The sequence below is a fragment of the Bombyx mandarina genome, chromosome 12 (assembly GCF_030267445.1).
Source record: "Bombyx mandarina strain Sakado chromosome 12, ASM3026744v2".
In the NCBI taxonomy this organism is placed as follows: Eukaryota; Metazoa; Arthropoda; class Insecta; order Lepidoptera; family Bombycidae; genus Bombyx; species Bombyx mandarina.
This window is the reverse complement of record NC_143219.1, coordinates 16,380,603-16,402,939: the sequence shown is the minus strand read 5'-3', so window position 1 is coordinate 16,402,939 and position 22,337 is coordinate 16,380,603. Positions and strand designations below refer to the sequence as shown.

General features: G+C 39.9%; 1 protein-coding gene across 1 annotated transcript; it reads right to left on the bottom strand.

The window, feature by feature from the left end:
• On the bottom strand, positions 1 to 4,657 carry LOC149501862 (uncharacterized). Its single transcript, XM_089731806.1, is given in 14 exon segments — positions 1 to 358; positions 361 to 597; positions 600 to 935; positions 938 to 1,126; positions 1,129 to 1,329; positions 1,332 to 1,475; positions 1,478 to 1,762; positions 1,765 to 2,808; positions 2,811 to 2,899; positions 2,901 to 3,096; positions 3,099 to 3,284; positions 3,287 to 3,514; positions 3,517 to 3,668; positions 4,557 to 4,657. Coding segments are annotated over 14 exon segments (3,711 nt in total). The 3' UTR covers positions 1 to 35.
• Positions 4,658 to 22,337: the final 17,680 nt, after the last annotated feature.

Here is a 22,337-nt window from a genome sequence, read left to right as displayed (position 1 = left end):
TAATAATAATAGCCTTTTTATTCCTAAACATAGGGTTACAAGAGGTCCCTAAGTTCGGTGTGCCTTTTGGCATAGGCCTCCTCCAATTCCTTCCAATGGGTCCTATCCCTTGCTACTCTCAGCCAGAATGGTCCCGCTGTCTGCTTCAAGTCATCTTCCCATCTCCTGATTTGACGACCCCTACTTCGTTTGCCGTCTCTTGGTTGCCAGAGGGTGACTTGCTTGCTCCATTTGTTAGTGGAGTGGCGTAGCATATGCCCAGCCCATCTCCATTTTTGGACGTCTATCCGGGTGAGAATGTCTGTGAGTTTCGTTCTTGTTCTTATGTCTACGTTCCTAACTCTATCTTTGATTTTAACCCTAGCATGCTTCTTTCCATGGCACGTTGGCATTTTATTAACTTTTCCCTGTGGTTAAGTGTCAATGACCAAGTTTCGCAGCCATAAGTAAGAACTGGTAGAATACAGGTCTCGAATGTTTTCTTTTTGATGTGATTGCCTAGATCCTTACTTTTCACTATTTCCTTCAGTGACCAGTATTTTCTCCAACCTTGGGCTATTCGCCTGGTTATTTCCTTGGTCATTACATCTGAAGGGATATAATCTGGCCTAAGTAATTATATTCTTTGACATATTCGATCTTGATGCCATCTACCATAACGTCTATTTCCCTTGAGTTTGTCATAAATTTTGTTTTACTGGCATTGATTTCCAGACCAGCTTCCTTACTTATATTGGCTAGGCTCTGCATCATTAGTTCTATTGCCGCAGGATTCTCTTCAAGAAGCACCAGATCATCGGCAAATCTTAGGTGGTTTAGGCGAGCTCCATTTATATTTAGACCTAAGTGGTCCCAGTTTAGCTGTCTAAAGATGTGCTCGAGTACGGCGTTAAATAGTGTAGGGGAGAGAGGATCGCCTTGGCGTACACCCTTTTGATAGGAAATGACTCTCCTGTTGATTCAAGTTTGATACTGGCCTTGCTAGATTTATATATACTCTTGAGTATTTCTATATAGTTGCTCTGGACTCCTTGTTGTTCAAGACTCCGCCATATGTATTGGTGCCTGAGGCTATCGAATGCCTTTGAGTAATCTATGAACGCCAAGTATATTTGTTTATTGTATCATTGTACTTCTGTATCAACTGTTTTATTGTGTGAATGTGATCTATTGTGCTGAAGCCTTTTCTGAATCCTGCCTGCTCTGCGGGTTGGCTTTCGTTTAGCGTTAATGATATTCTTTCCAGGATCACTTTAGCAAATACTTTATATATGTTTGATATTAGAGAAATTGGCCTATAGTTCCCAATCTCGTCTCTAGTGCCTTTTTATGTAGTAAAATTATGTGACACTCGGTCCATTCTTCTGGGATTTGCCTTGTTTGTAAGATTTCATTGAAGAGTTTTGCCAGCACAGGACTGATTTCCTCTAAAGTTCCCTTAAGCATTTCGTTAGGTATCTTGTCCGGCCCTGGGCTTTCTCGAGTTTTTGGGATTTTATTGCCTTGGTTACCTCTGAGGCAAGGATCTCTGGCACTTCGTCTACTTTGTTTTCATTTGCTTCGTAAACTTCCGGAATTGTGTCCAACCCTGAACCTAATTTATCAGAATACAATAGGCGGTAATAGTCCGTGGCTAGTTTCAGTATTGAGAGTCGGTTAATTAAGTTAGATTCGCGTTGGTTCAGTTTCAATATCCATTCTTTACCATGTTCGCTTAGTTGCTTCAGAGCCTTTTTTGTTCCTCCTGTTCTTTTTATATTTCTTCTAAAACACTATTTCTTTTCTCTCTACGGTCTTTTCTTATATTCTCCTTAATTTTCTTGCTAAGGTTTGCAATTTTTTGGCGTCTTTCTTTATCCCCTTTATTTGATATTAGTGTTCTTCTTTTATCCAATAGTTCTAGTGTCTCCTTGCTTAAATAGCTTTCTTTGCTCCTGGGTTTACTGACTAGCATCTCTTTCAATTTGTTTTGTAATCTTCTGTATTTAATCCCAGTTTCTGCGTCGGAAGCAATAATTTCTTTGAGTGATTCTGTTGTGGGGGAATTAATGGAATGGCTGTGTTCTGACATTTGATACAGCTTTTTATTATTTGCTAGGTTTTTCCTGGATCTTTTGGATTGGTTTAAGCTTAGGCAGCTTCTTACCATACGGTGGTCTGTGTTAAAGTTAAGGTTTTTAACTATGTTGGTATCTGTGAACGCGCTTGCTTTGTTAGTTGTAATAAAGTCTATTTCAGTTTTGAATTTTGCACCTGGGGAGGACCACGTCCATTTGCTTTTAGTCTTTTTGTGAAAACGTGAGTTCATTAAAATAAGGTTATTTTCCATCATGAACTCTACTAGTTTCTGTCCATTTTGGCTTCTTTTATCATGCCCAAACTTCCCGATTGTGGATTCTTCTCCATTTTGTCTTTCTCCAACCTGTGCGTTAAAGTCGCCCATGATTATTATATTGTTATTGTAGTGCGGTTTTATTGCTTCTGAGATACTCTCATAAAAATATTCTATGTCTGATTTCCCAGCTTGTTCTGTTGGGGCATATATTTGGAAGATGGCCCAATTTTTCTTGTATTCCGGAAATTTAAAATGAGCTACCGCAATTCTGTCAGATACTCCTTCAAAACCCATAATGTTTTTCTTCAGCCTAGATTTAATAAGGAAGCCTACTCCTTTTTGTCCGGTGTGTTCTCCTTTGTGAAACATGATATAGTCGTTCCTCTCTTCTATTCCTTCTCCTGGCCTTCTCATCTCGCTGATGCCTATTATGTCCCATTTTATGTTGGATATGGCTATTTCTAATTCTTTAGGCTCTCTTCTGTTCTTAGTGTCCGAGTATTCAGTGTGCAGACATGTATATTTTTATGTTCGGTGTTCTTTTTATCTTGTTTTGTCTGTATGTTTTCTTTTGTGCATATTTTTTCTGGATAGGTTTGCATTAGGTTGTTTCGAGTTGTAATATTTTGATTTAGATGGAGGGTGTTTGTCTTCTTCCCCCACGGTGACAAGCCGGCTTGGGGTGCTTGTTATAAATGTTGTGTTTGGTAATGTGGTTGTTGGGATTGTTTGGATCCGGGTGCCGCATATTAGTTTTTTGAGGGATTTGATAATGAAGCTGATCTCCCGCGCTCTATATAGTTCAGTATATTTGGGCGCATTGTTTCCTTTGTCGCGGTTTTAGAAGAGGCGTTGTTCAGGGTGGTCGATGTACTTTGGGTATTACTTGCATTGACTTTCTTTTGTGATGGTGTTTTCGGTGATCTTGAAGTCTCTCTTTTCCTCTTTCTCTGTTGCTTTCATGTGTTTTCTTTATTATCAGTTTGTCGTATTTGATGAACGCTATATTCCCTTTGTTCTTTTCCTCTTCAACTTGCCGCTGTAGTTGTTTACGTTTTTCTATTATTTCTTTAGGGTAGTCCTCTTTGATATTTATACCTTCTTGTAGGTTACGTCTATTTCGCAGAATTATGTGTTTTTTCCATGTAGTTGTGAGTGAGACTACAACAGGGCGATTTTATCGAGCTCTTTTTTACCGATCCTGTAAGTATTATTAATTTCGAAGGTTTCAAAATGTACTCCCATTTCCAGTATAATGTCTTTTATATAGTCTACTAGCTCTGTTTCTGTTGTTGCTTTTCCTTCCTCGACGTATACATAATACGCAAATGCACTGAGTTTTAAGATATTCCAGGACGCTATAGTGTTTTCTTACACATTGTAATAGGTAGGATGGATTCATTTTGCGTTCTTTATGACCATGTATTTTGAAAACAGTTTTCTCTTCTCTCAGCGAAGATATCCTAACCTAACCTAGGCGTGGGAATGGTACAATATGCCAGAAAAAAAGTAGCGATTCAGGCCTACTCGAATTACCTAAAGTTACTATCTTCTCCCCATTATGCGTCCGCAGTAATTTTTGAACTATGCCCATTGGTTTTTCACATTTTTAACTGATAACATTCGGTCGAATTTGAGTACCTATAGGAATGGAAGGTACAAGGAATGCGTACTAGGTAGTTAGAAATTACTAATAACACAGTAATACATTGTAGAAGAGAATCGATCACAAACACTTTAATCAGATTTAACCTTGGGGATAATCTGAATGATAATATACACGATTCAGTGCACTAGGTTTTTACATAAAGCTATTAAAACCCGTGTTTTCTACAATGATCGACGAATTGAGTTTAATTTTATGAGTGAAGATGGATTATGAACCTTAGACAAATGTACGACATTTTTCCAAACTATTGCTAAAAGTTCCGAGACTAATATGACTAACGTCAGAAATATTTCCTGGCGTATTTGATTTCATTTCCCAATTACATGTAATAATATATTTGACTGGTACATTATTTTAAACGAGATAATTTTAAAACGCAGAAGGAAGTTCTAAGACTGAGAAGTTATAGGATCTAGTAGTCTGTCTGGCCATTGCTCAAGGGCTATGAGTACTTAAACTATGTCATCTCTAGCTATTGGTAGTATATTATTTCTTTAATATAGAGTATGCTGTTCTCAATTATTTTCCTTTTCTCGGATTCAGGCTTCCTGCCTCCTCCCAGATTTTCCTCCTAATTTTAATTGTGGTAGAGCCGCATAATTGGGTAAAACCAACTGGACTATTTCTCCAGCTGCAAATTCAAAGAAATACATTTTTAACAGAATACGAATATTACGATTGCTTAATTTAACCATTATTTTAGCACACATAAAGATGAAACCCGAATAAAACCTGTAAAATGGACTTTAAACTCGAATTATTCAAGCTAATCAACCGAGAGACTACATCTTAATTCATACATTAGTCTTTAAATGGATCCCAGATACGGCTCTGTGGCGCGACCTTAGGCAATTATCTGGTCTACAGCGACAGGAGTCCGGGAACGTTGGATGATTGGCTCCATTATCGGTCCACTAGACTGAAGGCCCCGTTTGGCGACACAATCAGAATGGCCTGGCTCAATTTAAACTGACTTAACTATGCTATTAACTTTGACATATTCTGGATGTGTTTTATTTATACTCGTATTATTAATATTGGTAATATTTTGATAAAACTATTAGAATAGTGTTACTTATAGAGCAACTGTCGTATGCTGGTGGTAGGACCTCTTGTGAGCCGCGCGGGTAGGTACAACCACCCTGCCTATTTCTGTCGTGAAGCAGTAATGCGTTTCGGTTTGAAGGGTGGGGCAGCCGTTGCAACTATATTGAGACCCTTAGAATTTACATCTCAAGTTGGGTGGCGCATTTACGTTGTAGATGTCTATGGGCTCCAGTAAACACTTAACACCAGGTGGGCTGTGAGCTCGTCCACCCATCTAAGCAATAAAAAAAAATGCTCCTAGCTTTTCTGATCTTCATGAGCGACGGTGACAAATCACCATCAGATGGGACGTGTGCTCATCTGACTACACGGGTAACCAAAAATGTTTAACAAGCTGAGATCGCTTTTAGTGCAATGAGCGCCCAACACAGTATATTATACTTGCCTGTACATTGGTTTTGTTTTATTTATATAGTTAAGTTTTGGTATGCAATAAAGTACCTTATTTTTATTCTTCTCAACTGTGTCCTCTTGACGGAGTGATCGTGATCGTCACGTAGTGTTGGAGGGGACAGACTTGACGCGTCTCTTGATGTCTCTTGATGTTTCTTGCTCCAGGCCATCCTACTGCGCTCATTTAGGTGACCTCCCATTGTAGCCTTGGCGACCTCCCGCACGGTTATGTATAGTCCACTCTTCCCTATGCGACGAGGCGCTCTATGGATCGGCCACTTCGTCGCGAAATGTGTCCGAAAAAATTCATCAATTGAGACTCTACTATACTGAGCTCTTAAAGAATCGAAATGTTTGGACGAAACTCGTAGTACGAAACTCCCAGCATTTCTGACGAACACCGCATCTCCAGACTATCTATTTTCTTCCTTTCCAGTTCTCGCGCGGTCTACGTCTCAGCAGCGTATAGAAATATGAAGTTTATAAGTATTCTAACGAGCCTGATATTTGTGGTCTCAGTTATGTTTCTATTTCTCCGTACTTTCCTCAGCCCGTCCATCGCCGACCTTATGACAGTTATGTGTCTTTTAATTTCGTCCATGCATACGCCATTATTTGAGATTAAAGCCCCAAGATATATCTTGGGGCTTTAATCTCAAATAATCTCAAATAATACATATATGTAGGATTGGATCACGTCGCAGCCCACCGTTTGAGTCACGTCCGGCGAGTTATTCTTAGAGCGATCGACAATTTGTCTCACTACAATTGATCCTCAATCCAAACTCAAAGCTCACATGTTCTATGTTAAATAGCTCCTCTAAATGTTGCACATTGGTTGCAAATAAAGTGGTATCATTTAAATACCAATAAAGTATACTCTACTATAATCATTTTACATAGCAGTAAATTTAATGTTTTTTGTATGCTTTGGGTAATATTATTTTTTTTTATTGCCCTTGTAGGCAGACGAGCATACGGCCCACCTGATGGGGAGTGGTTACGGTCGCCCATGGACTTCAGCAATGCCAGGGCAGAGCCAAGCCGCTGCCTACCGCTTAATACTCTCCACAAGCCTCGTTTGAAGAAGGACATGTCATAGCGCTCGGGAAACACCGTGGAGGGGAGCTCATTCCATAGCCGGATGGTACATGGCAAAAAAGACCTCTGGAAACGCATGTGGATGACCGCAGTGGCTCCAGGTAGCATGGATGAACTCTACTCCGGTGGCGGGCGGTGCGATGGTAAAAACGAGATGCCGGTATCATCTCGAACAATTCCTCAAAGCACTCCCCATGGAACATACGGTACAAAATACAGAGGGAACCGAAGTCCCTCCGCAGACCCAGAGGTTCCAAACAATCCGTGAGAATGGGATTATCGACAATCCGAACGGCCCTCTTCTGTATGGAGTCAAATGGAAGAAGCTGGTATTTGGGAGCCCCGGCCCAGAGATGGGATATCAGAAACTGTTCATAGATATATGTTGTATACTATCCTGCATTGTCCTAAATAGTCCTAATGCACCCGTTGCACGTTGATATTTTTTTTTAAATCTTTATTGCTCGTATTTACCTGTAGGCGAGCATCGCACGGCTAGGTACGATCATCCTGGTATTATACAGGCTTACGTTCCAATCTAAGGAGTAGGATACCTTTAAAGACTGTTGACAAAACACAATAAAAAAATCTATGGGTTTAACCGCTTACTTTGAGGTTTGAGGTAAAAAATAATAATAGAATAATTGTTTAATGAGATTTCAAATAAAAAATGTTAAATACAAATTCCCACCGGTAAATGTTGGGAAATAAAATGAACTTAATAACAACGTAATAAAATTATTTTAAAATCAGGAAAAATGATTTGTGTTAAATTTGCGGTTTGAAATGAGCGTGGGCTAAACCCAGTGCAGTACTTTACCAGCAGATTAAGATATAAAACTACACGTGAGAAATACGTAATTGATCACACTCGCTAAATAGCTCGCGGACCATCTGCTATTAAGGTTAGCTAAACTGACCTTGACAAACAAGTCTCTATTGTTATAACGGTTGTCTCAATCTTCAAACTAGTACCCATGATTGCCGACATGACTGTCGCTAACAGACGCGTGCGACACTGTGACCTCACAATACGCCTTACTACATGCTATATTTCTGCCGCAAATTATTCGAACGTTACAGCCTTTTTATTTGTTTTTATAGCTTAGTTGGGTCGACGAGCTCACAGCCCACCTGGGTTTTAGTGGTTATTGGAGTCCATAGACATCTACAACGTAAATGCGCCACCCACCTTGAGATATGAGTTCTAAGGTCTCAGTATAGTTACAACGGCTGACCCACCCTTCAAACCGAAACGCATTATTGCTTCACGGCAGAAATAGGCAAGAGGTCCTACTTTGGGAAGATATACGACAAAGGGAAGATCTTCCACCGAGCTGGTGATATTGCTCGGTAGACCGACGGTCCGAATGTTATTGTTCGGAACTTGTATATATGCGTTTTATCTTGAAAATGTCGTAAGCGAGATTCAGGCATCTGTCAATTATCTTGCGTTGAATGATGGCTACCCGCCACATCACTCCCCTCCGAGACTGGAGGTCGTGTCATTTTTAGTTAGCGTTGTCCGTGCTGAGATTAGCTTGCAAGGGCCAGTGCTGCTCGAAACCTGCGGTGAGTCGAGGCTGAGCTTGAATGCTGCGTTCGTGTCGCCAGTGTTGCTCGAAGTTTGCAGTGAGTCGAAACTGAGCTGAATGCTGCGTGATTGTCGCCAGTGCTGCTCGAAGTCTGCGGTGAGTCGAGACTGAGATTGAATGTTGCGTGCGTGTCATGCGTAGTACATGTGATGCAGAGCTGCCACGCCGGAGATGTGTGACCCCAAGCGTTGATGATCCGGTCGTGGGCTGCGATGAACTGTAGCGGCGTGATGAGGCAGTGAAGTTGCGTGCCGTAGGACCAGGAAGCGCGGTGAGTCGGCTGCGATGGTCCTGTTGAGGCTGCGATGCTGGCTTGCTGTGAGACGACTGTCAATGACGTGCTTTTATCTACGAGAATGCGGGGATTTTGGTAGCCGGAGTTCTTGATGCGCTGAAGATGAATCAGAAGGTTGCGTGTTCACATCTCGTCGCAGGTCACCAGTTTGGGATGTTTAACGACGAAAGGAAGATCTTCCACCGAGCGGATGATATTGCTCGGTAGACCGACGGTCCGAATGTTATTGTTCGGAACTTGTATATATGCGTTTTATCTTGAAAATGTCGTAAGCGAGATTCAGGCATCTGTCAATTATCTTGCGTTGAATGATGTCTACCCGCCATACTACCAGCAGTGAAGGGCAGGATATCACAGTAGTATTGGGATTTCCAGTCTAGGCTTAAATGTGAGCATAAAAGTTCATATTGTGGTGAAGTCAAATGGATCTACTAACCATTTAATACCAGGCACACTGACTTTTTCTGCCAATCATAGAAAAAATATAAAAAAAAGCTATTTGCACTTATCCATGTTAAGGTTATTAATACGAAAGTGACTTTGTTTGTCTGAACGTTTTCATGCTCTAACCATTGAACTTATGTTGACAAAATCCGCTATTAAAATAGTTTAATAGTACCCTACGCTCTGCCGCCGGTAAAAGTGTGAAGGATATGAGTATATGAGTCCACACGAGTAAGTAACGCCTTGCCTATGTCTATCGTGAGGAAGTAATACGTGTCGGTTTGAAGGGTTAGGTAGCCGTTGTATTATAAACTGAGACTTAGAACTAATGTCTCAAGGGGATAAGGGTAATTACGTTGATGTCTATGGACTCCGATAGCCATTTAATACTACACCACACTTAAGGTTGGTCGGAACCTCGTCCACCGCCATATCGTTATAAAACGATATACAAAAGAAAAACATTCCTCACGCATCCGTTACGTGTGGGTAATTTTTGGAATAAAAATCCCATCGCTATTTTGAAATACGTAATCGAAATTCACACATTATTATGGGATTCCCCAGTACTGATACTACGGGAAGTTGATGTCAATTATACAATACGCTATTTAAAAACATATTTAATACGTTAATAATCATAAAAATATGTACTGATTATTAAAAGGGTAATCAAATTACTCATTTAATGTGCACTTTTCGAGGAACATTTTGTTTTTTGGGAAATTAATTCGGTCGTGGTGCGTCACGGCGCCGTTGTTGCCGTTGACAGATTTTATTTAAATAAACGTAAACATTAAATGGCTTCAAGATAGCAACTTTTTTTCCTACCTATTGTAGTAAAATCGAGGGGTTATTCTAGATTCACCGAACTAGTAGGTGAGCTCACGGGGCTTAAACCTGACGTCGTTGCTAACACTAACCCTAGGAAGAGCAGTGCTTCGCAGAATCTACCACTGGATCGGGAACGCGACCCACTGAGAAGATTCGGCGAGAAATTCGGTGGGCTTTGGGATCTATGGGTTAATTTACTCGTCGAGCCCTTCGTCGCAAGCGGCGGGTTTTGGCGAGGACGGTGACCGGTGCTTGAGGTAAAAGCACCGTTAATGGATCGGGAGGATCCGTAATGACGTGCTTAGACCGATGTCGACTGTTCACCATTCGGTCCACAGGATCGGGTATTTAATTATCGGCAGCCACGACAAGAGGGTTTTCATGTCGTGCCACCTTCTCAAAGTGCCGCAATGATGCCGACTGTAACTACTTACTGAATGAGTCAAGCTCCAGGTCATCATGGAGATCCACGTTTCTTGGGAATCATGGTGCTCCGACGGCTATCCTGCAAAAATGGGATTGAATGTCTTGAAGAGTTTTCAGGTTGGTGCAAGTCGCGTGAGCGAACACTACACTTGCATAGGTCAGGACGGGGAGTGTGCAAGTTTTGTAGAGTGTCACCTTATTATGAACGGACAATTTACTTCGCGGGTTCAACGGTTTCGACGAGAACGATGACCGGAATATAACAACATTTTCAAGACATGAACTCTTACAAACATCATTCATTTATTTATTTATTTCAGACTTCTTACAAACTAACAGTAGAACCGAAACATTTGTAAGGTATTAATAATAAAGTAACTTCTAGCAACATCTACAAATCATAAGTACAATCGAGAATTGAACGTTGATTTCAATGTAACCAATGCATTAACAACTTTTTAATTTTCATTGATTGAAAACCATTTCGAAGAATAGGCTGCTAGCTCATTACGGAAAACCGATTTTAAATGAATCATTATACTATAATAATTATCAATAGGTTTAATCAGATATATTTGATGTATGACTTTGTTTTTTCCAAATGACGTTTTATTGGCCTTATTGTACCCATTTAAGTGCCTCATGTGAAATACAAATTATTGATCGATAGCGGATGACATTGATAAAAAGCCGAAAGAAGTACTTTGTCACAGTTTATAAATATTTGCTTCGCATTTTTATGCCACTGATGACGTCATCACCTAGATAAGCGATGGATGACATTGTCAATAAATTATAAAAAAAAATACAGTAAATATTTTAAAATTTGTTTCTTAAATTAGACTACTTTTTTACTGGTGGTAGGACCTCTTGTGAGTCCGCACTACTCCGTCTATTTCTGCCGTGAAGCAGTGATGCGTTTCGGTTTGAAGGGTGGGGTAGCCGTTGTAGCTATACTGAGACCTTAGAACTTATATCTAAAGGTGGGTGCCGCATTTACGTTGTAGATGTCTATGGGCTCCAGTAACCACTCAACACCAGGTGGGCTGTGAGCTCGGCTACCCATCTAAGCAATAAAAAAAAGCCTTACCTTTCGAATTGGACGGTAGTATTTTCATCTTTGTTTTTATGTACCGGTGGGCCGTGATCTCATCCAAAGTCTGCCTGTACAAAGTTACGGTCAGGTTCGACAAAAAAACCCACTGAAGTTACAACCGGTAGTAGTTATATTGCCACGGACAATAGCTGCCTCTAAAAGTTTATGTGAGCCGTTGACATTGCTCGTAAATAGCTAAACCCCAGTCGCAGTTAACGAGGCGTCGTTACTTTTATCTTCCCTGGCCTTGCGAACAGGAATAATCTAACAAAATAGCTATATCGCCGATGAAGAATTTTGAATTTTAGGCTTATAGTACCACATCTATATATTAATACGTGAAGCAAAAACTTTGTACCTGTTTTTACGAAAATTGCGCGGACGGAGGAGTATGAAATTTCCCACACTTACAGAAAATATAGAGAAGGAGTGCAGAATGTTAATATTTTTTTTAATTATGCATTAAAAATACATTAAATCAATAAAGAAAACGTTACACACACTACCATGTATTTGTCACAACACATACATATAAATATATATTCTTTGTGTATTGTCAATTGTGAAACTTTTGTTATTGTTTAAAGTCTGTCGTAAAATTGAGAACAGATTAATATTGTTTGTCTTTATTAATATTTGTCTAAAATGTATTCTTAGCGGAATCTGTGATTAAAGAGGTATAATAGTCTTTGAAAATAGAATCATAATAGTGTACAAACTTAATTATAATTTCACTTAATTATTGTCGAATTTCGACTACCGGGGGACCACTAGTATTATTAAAACTTAAATTAAAACAAAAACGGTGCGCGTGCAACTGGATGAAGTGAAACTTCTTTTTCGATGTGTAGTATTGTGGTTTGCTTCATTTTTCATCCTTAAATCAGATTGCTTTTGTTATAGGGAATGCTGTGTATAAGAGATGCGACATCTTCAACATTTATGTTATATACCTAGTCAGGTCATAAATTCTGTCACATGTTTAATGTAAAATAATTGAAACAAGTTTATTCATTATGTAACCATTCATATACCAAAATGAACTTAACAAGACATAGATTCTTATGACACTAAAGTTTATTCAAAATGACCTCCGTGATTTTGAATACAGGCCTTCAATCTGCGCGGCCAGTCGTCTATCGCAGCACGAACGAGGTCCATGTCAATATCGGCGGCTGCCTTAATCAAGGATGTCTTGAGTGACTCCAAATTGGGATGAGGCTTTGAGCACGCCTTTTCCTCCAAGTGTTGCCATATCTTGTAATCTAACGGATTCAAATCTGGACTGGAGGAGGGCCAGTCTTCGTGCCGGATGAAGTCGATTTCACGCGCCGCCAGCCAGTCTTGAGTGCTCTTCGCTCTATGAGCTGGCGCCGAATCTTTTTGGAATACCCAGTGCCTGTTATTGAACATGGTATGAGAAACAGGTTCCACAAGGTTCGTCAGGACTGTATTTTGATACACAACTGCATTCGTTTTTACACCTTTCTCACAAAAATGTACCTCTGTTAAGCCCCAATAAGAAACTCCCAACCATACCATGAGCGAGGATGGAAAATGACCTCGTTGGACACGCGGAATACGGTTGCTCGCTTCTTCACTACTGTGTGCGTACACCATATCATTTTGTTTGTTGTAGCTCTCTTCTACGGTAAAAATTTTTTCATCCAAAAAAAGAATTTCCCGATATTTTTTTCCCGCGTACCGCTTCAACAAAGCGCGGCATCTCTTCAGTCTCAGGTCCATTAGACGAGTATTCAAACGATGTCTTGTTTTTCTTCGATATGCCCGAAGCCCTAAGTCTTCATTTAACACCCTTTTCACCGTGGTTCTGCTTAACCCCATCTGAAGGGCCAACAGTTTCTGCTTACGTTTGGGATTTCTTTGAATTCGCGCCTTCACAGCTTTTATCACTGCTGGAGTCCTAACAGACCGAGGGCGACCACTTCTTGACCTGTCATCTACACTAGAGTCTTCATTGTATCGTTTGATGGTACGATAAACTAATCTTTTGGTTATATTCAAATTTTTCAGTATGTTAAAAATTTTAATTGGCGCGTAACCGCAACGATGCAACGCAATAACTGCAACACGGTCTTCTTTAAGCGTCCACTCTATATTTAAAAATGAGTAAAATTCTTAAAAGTATACATTTTTATTTTCATGAACAATTCGAAATTCGAATTCAATAAACTTTTTTGTGGCCAGCATTCTAAAAGAAAAGTTTTTACTGTGTGACAATACTTATGACCTGACTAGGTATATTTTAAATTATAGATAGAAAAATAAATTTACATATATTTTTAAATACATATTTCATTAAAATATGGGGGCTACTCGTTGCTAACGCTCGCGCTGGCCTGTAATAGGTATACTACGCGCATGCGTTCGAGCACTCACTCCTGCTCTGTCTCTTTCTATTCCATGGTAGCGTTAAACATTTAACGCAACCTTGTTGGAAGTCACATTAGAAGTATCACTTCAAAAGAAATAAGTGTAGAGGTTTTTCATAATATTAGATATTTCATAGCCATAGGACGACAGGTGTTTGCGACTTGGACTACTTTTATAGTGATAGAGAATGTTTTAGCGTCGAAGTTAATGTAACTGGCCACTTCACCCATAAGGCCAGAGGATTCAATTACATTAAGATAACAGTTATTGTAACTTCAAACGGGAACGTATTATTGCTTGGCAGTATAAAGCTGAACCCTAGTAGAGCTCTGTTTATATTAATTACATTTATAATAAATAAAAACTTATTATTTTTCTATTTTTTTAAAAGAGAAATAAAAATAATAATTATAAAAACACTATAAATGAAACAGACAGCTGCTATTCAGGGTGCGTGTCGTTGCATGCCTCCAATATTATTTTACAACAGTATTTTTGGAACGAAGTTCCTTCTGGAACGATGCGGAGGAGTACCCTAACCGGGAAAAAACGTCCGTAGCGTAAGATTTTTATTAGTAACACAATGTACACAATGTACGACTGAACTTTGTAATAACGTACAAAAAATAACATATTTTTACTTATTTTTATCAATAAAAAAATCATAATAAAAATGTATACCCGAATAATTATTGTCTTTATACCTCGAATAGAACTTAAAATTAATATTTTATAATAAGGTACTTCGTTCCTATACGGTGTCCATACGACACCACACATTCTTTTTTTTATTTTTTTATTGCGTAGATGGGTGGACGAGCTCACAGCTCAACTTGTGTTAAGTGGTTACCGAAGCCCATAGATATCTACAACGTAAATGCCAACATCCACCTTGAGATATGAGCTCTAAGGTCTCAGTGTAGTTACAGCAGCTGCCTCACCCTTCAAGGCGAAACGCATTGCTGTTTCAAGTCAGAAATAGGCAATATTTTAATACTTATATAAACTAAGTTTTGTAGATAACAATTATACATGTGAATATTGTAACTGAATGATTCATTCGCTTATTTATCTCTATTGATATAAAGTCAGGGTGGATCTTTAATCTTTGACTGTATGGGAATACCGTGTGCGTCAAAAAGATTATTTGGGTTTAGTAAATAATGAAATAATGTAGTTGATTAAACCTAATGTTGCGGTTTGAATCAGCTTTATATGTTGTTCTTATATTATTTCCGACTTTGCGAATACTTGACAGTTGTCGTACATACGACTCGCGAAAACTGAAGGTCATACTAAAATCTAATGAGCTAATTCATTTGGTTCTTCCGGCCTGCTGCCCCTGGTCGTCTAAGTTTATCTAGTCTATCTGATTTTATGTCGCGAAACATTTTTTGATGCTGTTCTGAAGGGTGATGCGGCGGGTAGCCATCGTAGAACACAAGATATTTGACAGATGCTTGAATCTCGCTTACGACCTTTACAAGATTGCACATATACACATATACCTGTTGTAGGACGTGTTTGCTAGTAGTAGGACGTCTTGTGAGCCCGCTAGAATCGGTACCACCACCCTACCCATTTCTGCCGTGAAGCAGTAATGTGTTTCGGTTTGAAGGGTGGCGCAGCCGTTGTAACTATACTGATACCTTAGAACTCATATCTCAAGGTGGGTGGCAGCATTTACGTTTTAGATATCTATGGGCTTCGGTAACCACTTAACACCAGTTGAGCTGTGAGCTCGTCCATCCATTTAAGCAAAAAAGAAAACAAGTTGTGAACTACAGCATTCGGACCGTCGGTCTACCGAGCAAAATCACCCGCTGGTGGAAGATCTTCACCTTGTTATTAACTAGCTAAACCCAGCATCTATCCGCCTTGTTGATCCTATTTGCGTGTCCACCTTTCGTATCTTGATGGTACTATCCCATGAATTGCAAGCGAAGTAAATTGTCCCTCCGTAATAAGGTGACACTCTACAAAACTTGCATACGCCCCGTCATGACGTATGTAAGCGTAGTGTTCGCTCACGCGGCCCGCACCTGCTTGAAGCCCCTTCAAGTCATTCAGTCCCGTTTTTGCAGGATAGCCGTCGAAGCACCATGGTTCCTAAGGAATGTGGATATTCATGATGACCTGGAGCTCGACTCAGTCAGTAAGTATTTACAGTCGGCATCATTGCGCCACTTTGAGAAAGTGGCACGACGTGAAAATTCTCTTGTTGTGGCTGCCGAAAATTACATACCCGATCCTGTAGATCGAATGGTAAACAGTAGACGTAGCCCTAAACATGTCATTACGGATCCTCCCGATCCATTAACGGTGCTTTTAGGTAGCACAAGCACCGGTCACCGTCCTTGCTGAACCCGTCGCTTGCGACGAAGGACTCGACGAGTAAATTAACCCATAGACACAGCCTACTGAGTTTCTCGCCGGATCTTCTCAGTGGGTCGCGATTCCGACCCGGTGGTAGATTCTGCGAAGCACTGCTTTTGCTAGGGCCAGTGTTAGCAACACTCCCGGCTTGAGCTTCGTGAGACCTACACGTCAAGGAGAAGCTGAAATAGCCTCTCAAGGCTATCACCGTAGGTAGGAAAAAATAAAAAGATGGTACTATGGTACTATGGTAAAACTCATCTCAATAAAACTTACGTTTTTTCTTACGCTTTATGTATTTTGAAATCTTGGCGGACTTAATACCTAACGCGTTATCTATCAGTCAACAAAAAGTGATGCAGAGAAGGTCAACAGAAACGATTGTATACAACAGTGTTTCTCTGCAAGGTCGATCAAAGTTGTCATTTATTTATTTCTAGTTTTAAGTTTCTATTTGTTTCATTTGTCAGATTTATTGTGGTCATCGACAATTCACCTGTTCTGATGGTGACGTATAAATGACGTATAAACCAACGAGTTTATAGTACAATAATAATTTTCGTGTCATTTCTATTTAGTTTAGGGAGGCGTTGATATCCGCAGTTTTGTCAATGTCCGACAGCGGTGGGGAGCGCGCCGTGACCGCAGTCCTTCGCGGAGAACTCGACATCTCTATGTATCGCGTATATCACGTCATTTGTTATTCCGACCTATACGAGCTGTATTGTATTTTTAACTAACTTCAAAAAAAGCGGAGGTCAACAATTCGCCTATTTTTATGTTTGTTTCCTCAGAGTTTTCTAGATGAACAGTTTTGATGTTTTTTTAAAGCCCTTACTTCCCATGTGGTCATATCTAAATTTCATCAAGATCTGACCAGTATGAGACATCCTTAATTGACTTGGAGTACACTGATGATACTATCGTTTTATTTTGTTACGGTAGGTTTTGTAGGCATATGAAAAAGGGAAGACGTGTTTGGAACGAAGTTCCTTATGGGATGATGCGGAGGGGTACCCTGACCGGGGAAAAACGTCCGTAACGTAAGATTTTTATTATTTATGTATAGTCTTAGATGTATAGTCTACGTGATGACGGTTATTATTATTATTCATATAAATAGCTGTTTCAATTATTATATATTTTTTATAAATCATTGTGAATAAATAAAGTTGATAGCTTTGTAAAGTAGTTTTTTATTTATTTTTATCAATAAAAAATCATAACGAAAAATGTATACCCGAATTTTGTTTATACCTCGAATAGAACTTGAAATTAATATTTTTATATTAAGGAACTTGGTTCTTATCCGGTGTCCCACGACACAACACATTTTTTTTTATTAAAATTTTGTATTTTTGGTTGGAGTATAGTTAAAGTTTTTGCACTTGTGGCCTGGATAGCGTGAGGTCGTCCTGTTTGCCCGGGCACCTACCTCCATATCTTCAGTATCTATTGAAATTATCTCATCCAGGGTTGATTAAAAGACAAATACATATATCTCCGTTACACGATTGCTTGTCACTCGTTGCTAAAGTTTTGTAATTAGCCCTACGATCGAATTGCTCGTATAATATAGGTCCTGTCAAGTTATTTAAAGCTAGATGATTGGATCGATGCCTAATTGCCACAAGAGGCGTGTGCCCGCGATAACGCACTAATGAGCTGGCTTTACTAAGGGCTTCATTTCAAGTTCATTTTAATTAAATATTGCTTAAGCTGAAATTCTTTTAAAATAGTCATAATAATATATTGTCTAAAAATGTTATTATTTTATTTTATTGCTCTGGTAGACAGACGAGCATACGGCCCACCTGATGGGGAGTGATTACCGTTGCTCATTGACTTCAGCAATGCCAGGGGTAGAGCCAAGCCGCTGCCTAGAATAAAGGGGAGTCTGCCTAGAATAAAGGTGGTACTGTCGCGGACTGGTTTTATATGTGGGCGGAATGTCATGGATGCATTTAGGGTAACTCCCAGGTACTTGACTTTCCTGGCCCAGGGTATTGATTGGCCAAAGAGAGTAATCGGGAGAGTGAGGTTCCTCCTCCTAATGCGGGAGGAAATACAGGTTCAATTTCCCCTTTGAAATAGCACCGCTGTGCTTTTCGCTGGATTAATGTCTATGCGACATTTTCGGAACTACTGTTCTAAGAATATGGCTTCGCTCTGGAGTTTCTTCGCGAATAGGGACTTATTTCTACTCGTGTGGTAAACGGTCGTGTCGTCGGCGAAGAAGGGGTCGGCGGCGACCGGGGAACGTCGTTAGTAAACAAATTAAATAGGAACGGAGAGAGGACGGACCCTCGCCGTGTGAGTTCGCGGGGAGGATCGGGTTGCCTCGACCGATATCGAAAAGAACGGTTTGACAAGAACCCTCTATCTCTAGCTCATTCATCCGCCCGATCCTCTTAGAGAGTACTTTTTTAAGTTTTACAAAAATAGACACAGTTCTGTGGTCTATTCAAATTGCCAAAGTGAGTATAATTGATTGGTATGCTTTTACATCTCAACTTTTGAACCGATTATCATGAAATTTTGCTAACACATGCTATTCCCGAAGGATAGATTTATTTCTACATTAGAGCAAGCGAAAGCACGTGTAAAAATATTAGTACTTGAATGAATATTCTGATCTTTCTCAATGTGCATTACAGTAGCGTGTATGGGCTGTTGGAATCACGGAGCTTGAAATTTGATCTTTCAAAGAATTAATATATTCATCATTGGATGTACTAGATATGGTGGTATATGGTACTAGAAATATTTAGAATTAACTGCAGTGCAGTCTATAGGTACTAATATATAAATCTACAGTGGTTTTGACGTGTCAATGTCTTATATTTCGATGGAGCCGGCTGCACGCACGAAAAAACATGACTCATGCGCATGGTAACGCTCGTCAATTGTTTATAGCAACGATAAAGGTAATGATTCTTTCGATATTAAATATATCTTCAGTGATATATTGTCGAATATTCGTGGTTTCATCATTAAAATAAATAGCATCGGTCCGCTAGTGCAGCGATTGTGGGTTATGCTATAATTGACAAAACTATAACAATAAGTTAACAGAACTATTTCACGATGAGTAAAAAACCATTCCATCAGTATTTTCTTATGACGTTGTCACGTTCAACTATCGTCAGTAAACCGACTTTACATACAACCGATTTTTTTTACGGATGTTCCGTTATAATTACTGAACCATGCATCCGATTGACTTGAAACTTGGTATCCATGTAGAAAATACATGTACTTATGGATAGGCTAATATTTATATGAGTGTTGTATAATGACAATAAATAATAATGTTAATTTTAAATGCCCCGCTAAGTGGGTGAGTACGGCTTGTATTGTATAAATAGGGATCAAATTGAAGCGGTTGTCAACTAATTTAGGCCATACGGTTATATTGTTTATACCCATACTATAAGCCGTTTTAGTGTTCAAATATACATGGAGCCTGTTTCAGAAGTCCATTACTATTAAAAGCGGGTTCATCAATCATAGGCGTGGTATTGATTGTGCACGGCATCTCGGCGCTAGGGACGCCGCGGCGGGTACGGAGCCGCCGCCGCGCCGGCAGAACCGGACTGCCCATAAATCTTGATATTTTCGGTATTACCAAGTCGATGGCTCAATGGAATTGAAGTAGCGACTAAAAAAATGAACTGGGAAACTTTTTCTGACCACCAAACGCTGTGATACTTGATTTTTCCTTTTTATATATAACCACTCAATACGATCTCCTGTGCTAAATGCATAAAAATAAAATTGCGTAAATTCAGACTTCGAATTTTTTGTTTTTGGAACGAAGTTCCTTATGGGACGATGCGGAGGGGTACCCTAACCGGGAAAAAACGTCCGTAACATAAGATCTCTATTAGTAATGCACACAGTGTATTTTTTTTATTTTTTTATTACTTAAATTTGGAATAACGTACAAAAATAACATTTTTTTATTATTCATTGACCAACGATCTCAGAGCGTTCGTTTGCGCAATACACTAACTCTTATGCAAACAACCGTGAATGAAGTGTACCACAATAAGTTCGCACGTTACCGAATGACCGTGGGTTGCGAAACCTCCAGTTTTATTTTCTTTATACCTCGAATAGAACTTAAAATTATTATTTTTATAATATGGAACTTCGTTCCTATCCGGTGTCCCACGACACCACACATTTACTTTTTTTATTGCCCGAGCAGGTAGAGGAGTATGCGTCCCACCTAATGGTAAGTGGTTACCATCGCTCTTGGACCTCAGCAATGCCAGTGACAGAGCCAAGCCGCTGTCTACTGTAAAGTATTTATTAGTAAGTGCTCTGAGTATTTTTTAACAACAACACAGTCTGGCCGTGGATTGAAGCCAGACTCTGTTGTTATGCATTAAGTCAGAGCTCCAGAAAAGCGAGTCAATCAACAAACTGTTCTGGACTTGGTATATTGTTTAGCGCTATGTTGTTAGGATGTCAGTGACACGAAGTAAGGTGGGGTACTGAATGAGAAAGGCTGTCGTCAAAGTCCCGCGTCTGAATGAGCAAGACTATTACGTCGCATTATGTCGAGGTACTTTTTTTGATTTTTTGTTGCTTAAATGGGTGGACGAGCTCACAGCCAACCTGGTGTTACTGGTTACTGGAGCCCATAGACATCTACAACGTAAATGCGCCACCTATCATGAGATATAAGTTCTAAGATCTCAGTATAGTTACAACGGTTGCCCCGCCCTTCAAACCGAAATGCATTACTGCTTCACGGCAGAAATAGGCAGGGTGGTGCTACCCGTGCGGACCCACAAGAGATCCTACCACCAGTAAAAGTAAGTAGCGAAGTACTTATAGGATACGTTGACCCAAGTGTAATGATAATGATAAGTTTCCTTTAAATATCCCTGAAGATTTGTTGGCAGCCCTATTGCGGAGCTCGGTACAAAATCGTCTACCATCAGTCAAATACGATTCAGACGGAACGTTCGGGAAGCTGAATCAATCACCGTTGAATCGTTCTTTGGACCCGAAGCCGTGTCGAGACATATCAGGAATCGAAAAGGGCTGGAAGCTATTCACATTTCCGAAAGGAAATATAGTACACAACTGCCGTTAATAATATTAGTTTAATAGGCAAAAGATTAATCAAGGTTTTCGTAGATCAGATCTGAGGGAGATAATAACAATAATAAATTTAACTTTTTGCTAAAAAAAGGTTATTAACGTTTTAAGTCATCGTGGCCCAAAGGATAAGACGTCCGGTGCATTCGTATGTAGCGATGCACCGGTGTTCGATTCCCGCAGGCGGGTACCAATTTTTCTAATGAAATACGTAGGTACATACTTAACAAATGTTGACGATTGACTTTTACGGTGAAGGTACTTACGGTTACTTTTATCGTGCAATAAAATCAAACCCGCAAATTATAATTTACGTAATTATTGTGAGTCCGCACGGTTAGGTACCACCGCCCTGTCAATTTCTGCCGTGAAGCAGTAATGCGCTTCGGTTTGAAGGGTGGGGAAGCCGTTGTAACTATACTGAGACCTTAGAAGTTATATCTCAAGGTGGATGGCGCATTTACGGTGTAGATGTCTAGGGGCTCCAGTAACCACTTAACATCAGGTGGACTGTGAGCTCGTGAGCCCATCTAAGCAAACAAATTATAATGCTTTTTAATGGTCTTGAACTTTAATAAATTAGAAGTGTTTGTTTATAACGTTCAAATCATCGCTTTTTGTATGACATGCTGAGTGGTGGTAGGGCATTTTGTTAGCCCACTCCGGTAAGTGCTATCACCCTGTCTATTGCTGTCATGCAGTAGTAATAAGTTTCGGTTTGAGCGTTTTATTATAAAACTGACACATAGAACTAATGTCTCTGGCAGGCGGAATTTACGTTGTTGATGTCTATGGACTCCGGTAACCATTTAACATAAGGAGGGCCGTCAGCTCGGTCACCCATCTAGGCACAAACAAAATTCTACAGTCGCTGATACAGGATGCAGTCGTTTAAGAAAGATCATCATAATCGGTTGCTCTTGGCAGAGCAGTCGTGGTCATGTGGAATTCTTGCTTATTAAAACCTTGACATATGTTTTCCATAGTTTGCGAACCGAGGCCTGGCGCACACATTCGTTAAGTGGGGTTTCAGTAAGGTCTTTCACCTGATCAGTCCAGCGCATGGGGATTCGTCCACGAGATCTCTTACCATTGACCCTACCCTGAATAACAAGTTTCTCGATAGAATCTGCTGGCCGTCGCGATACGTGTCCAAA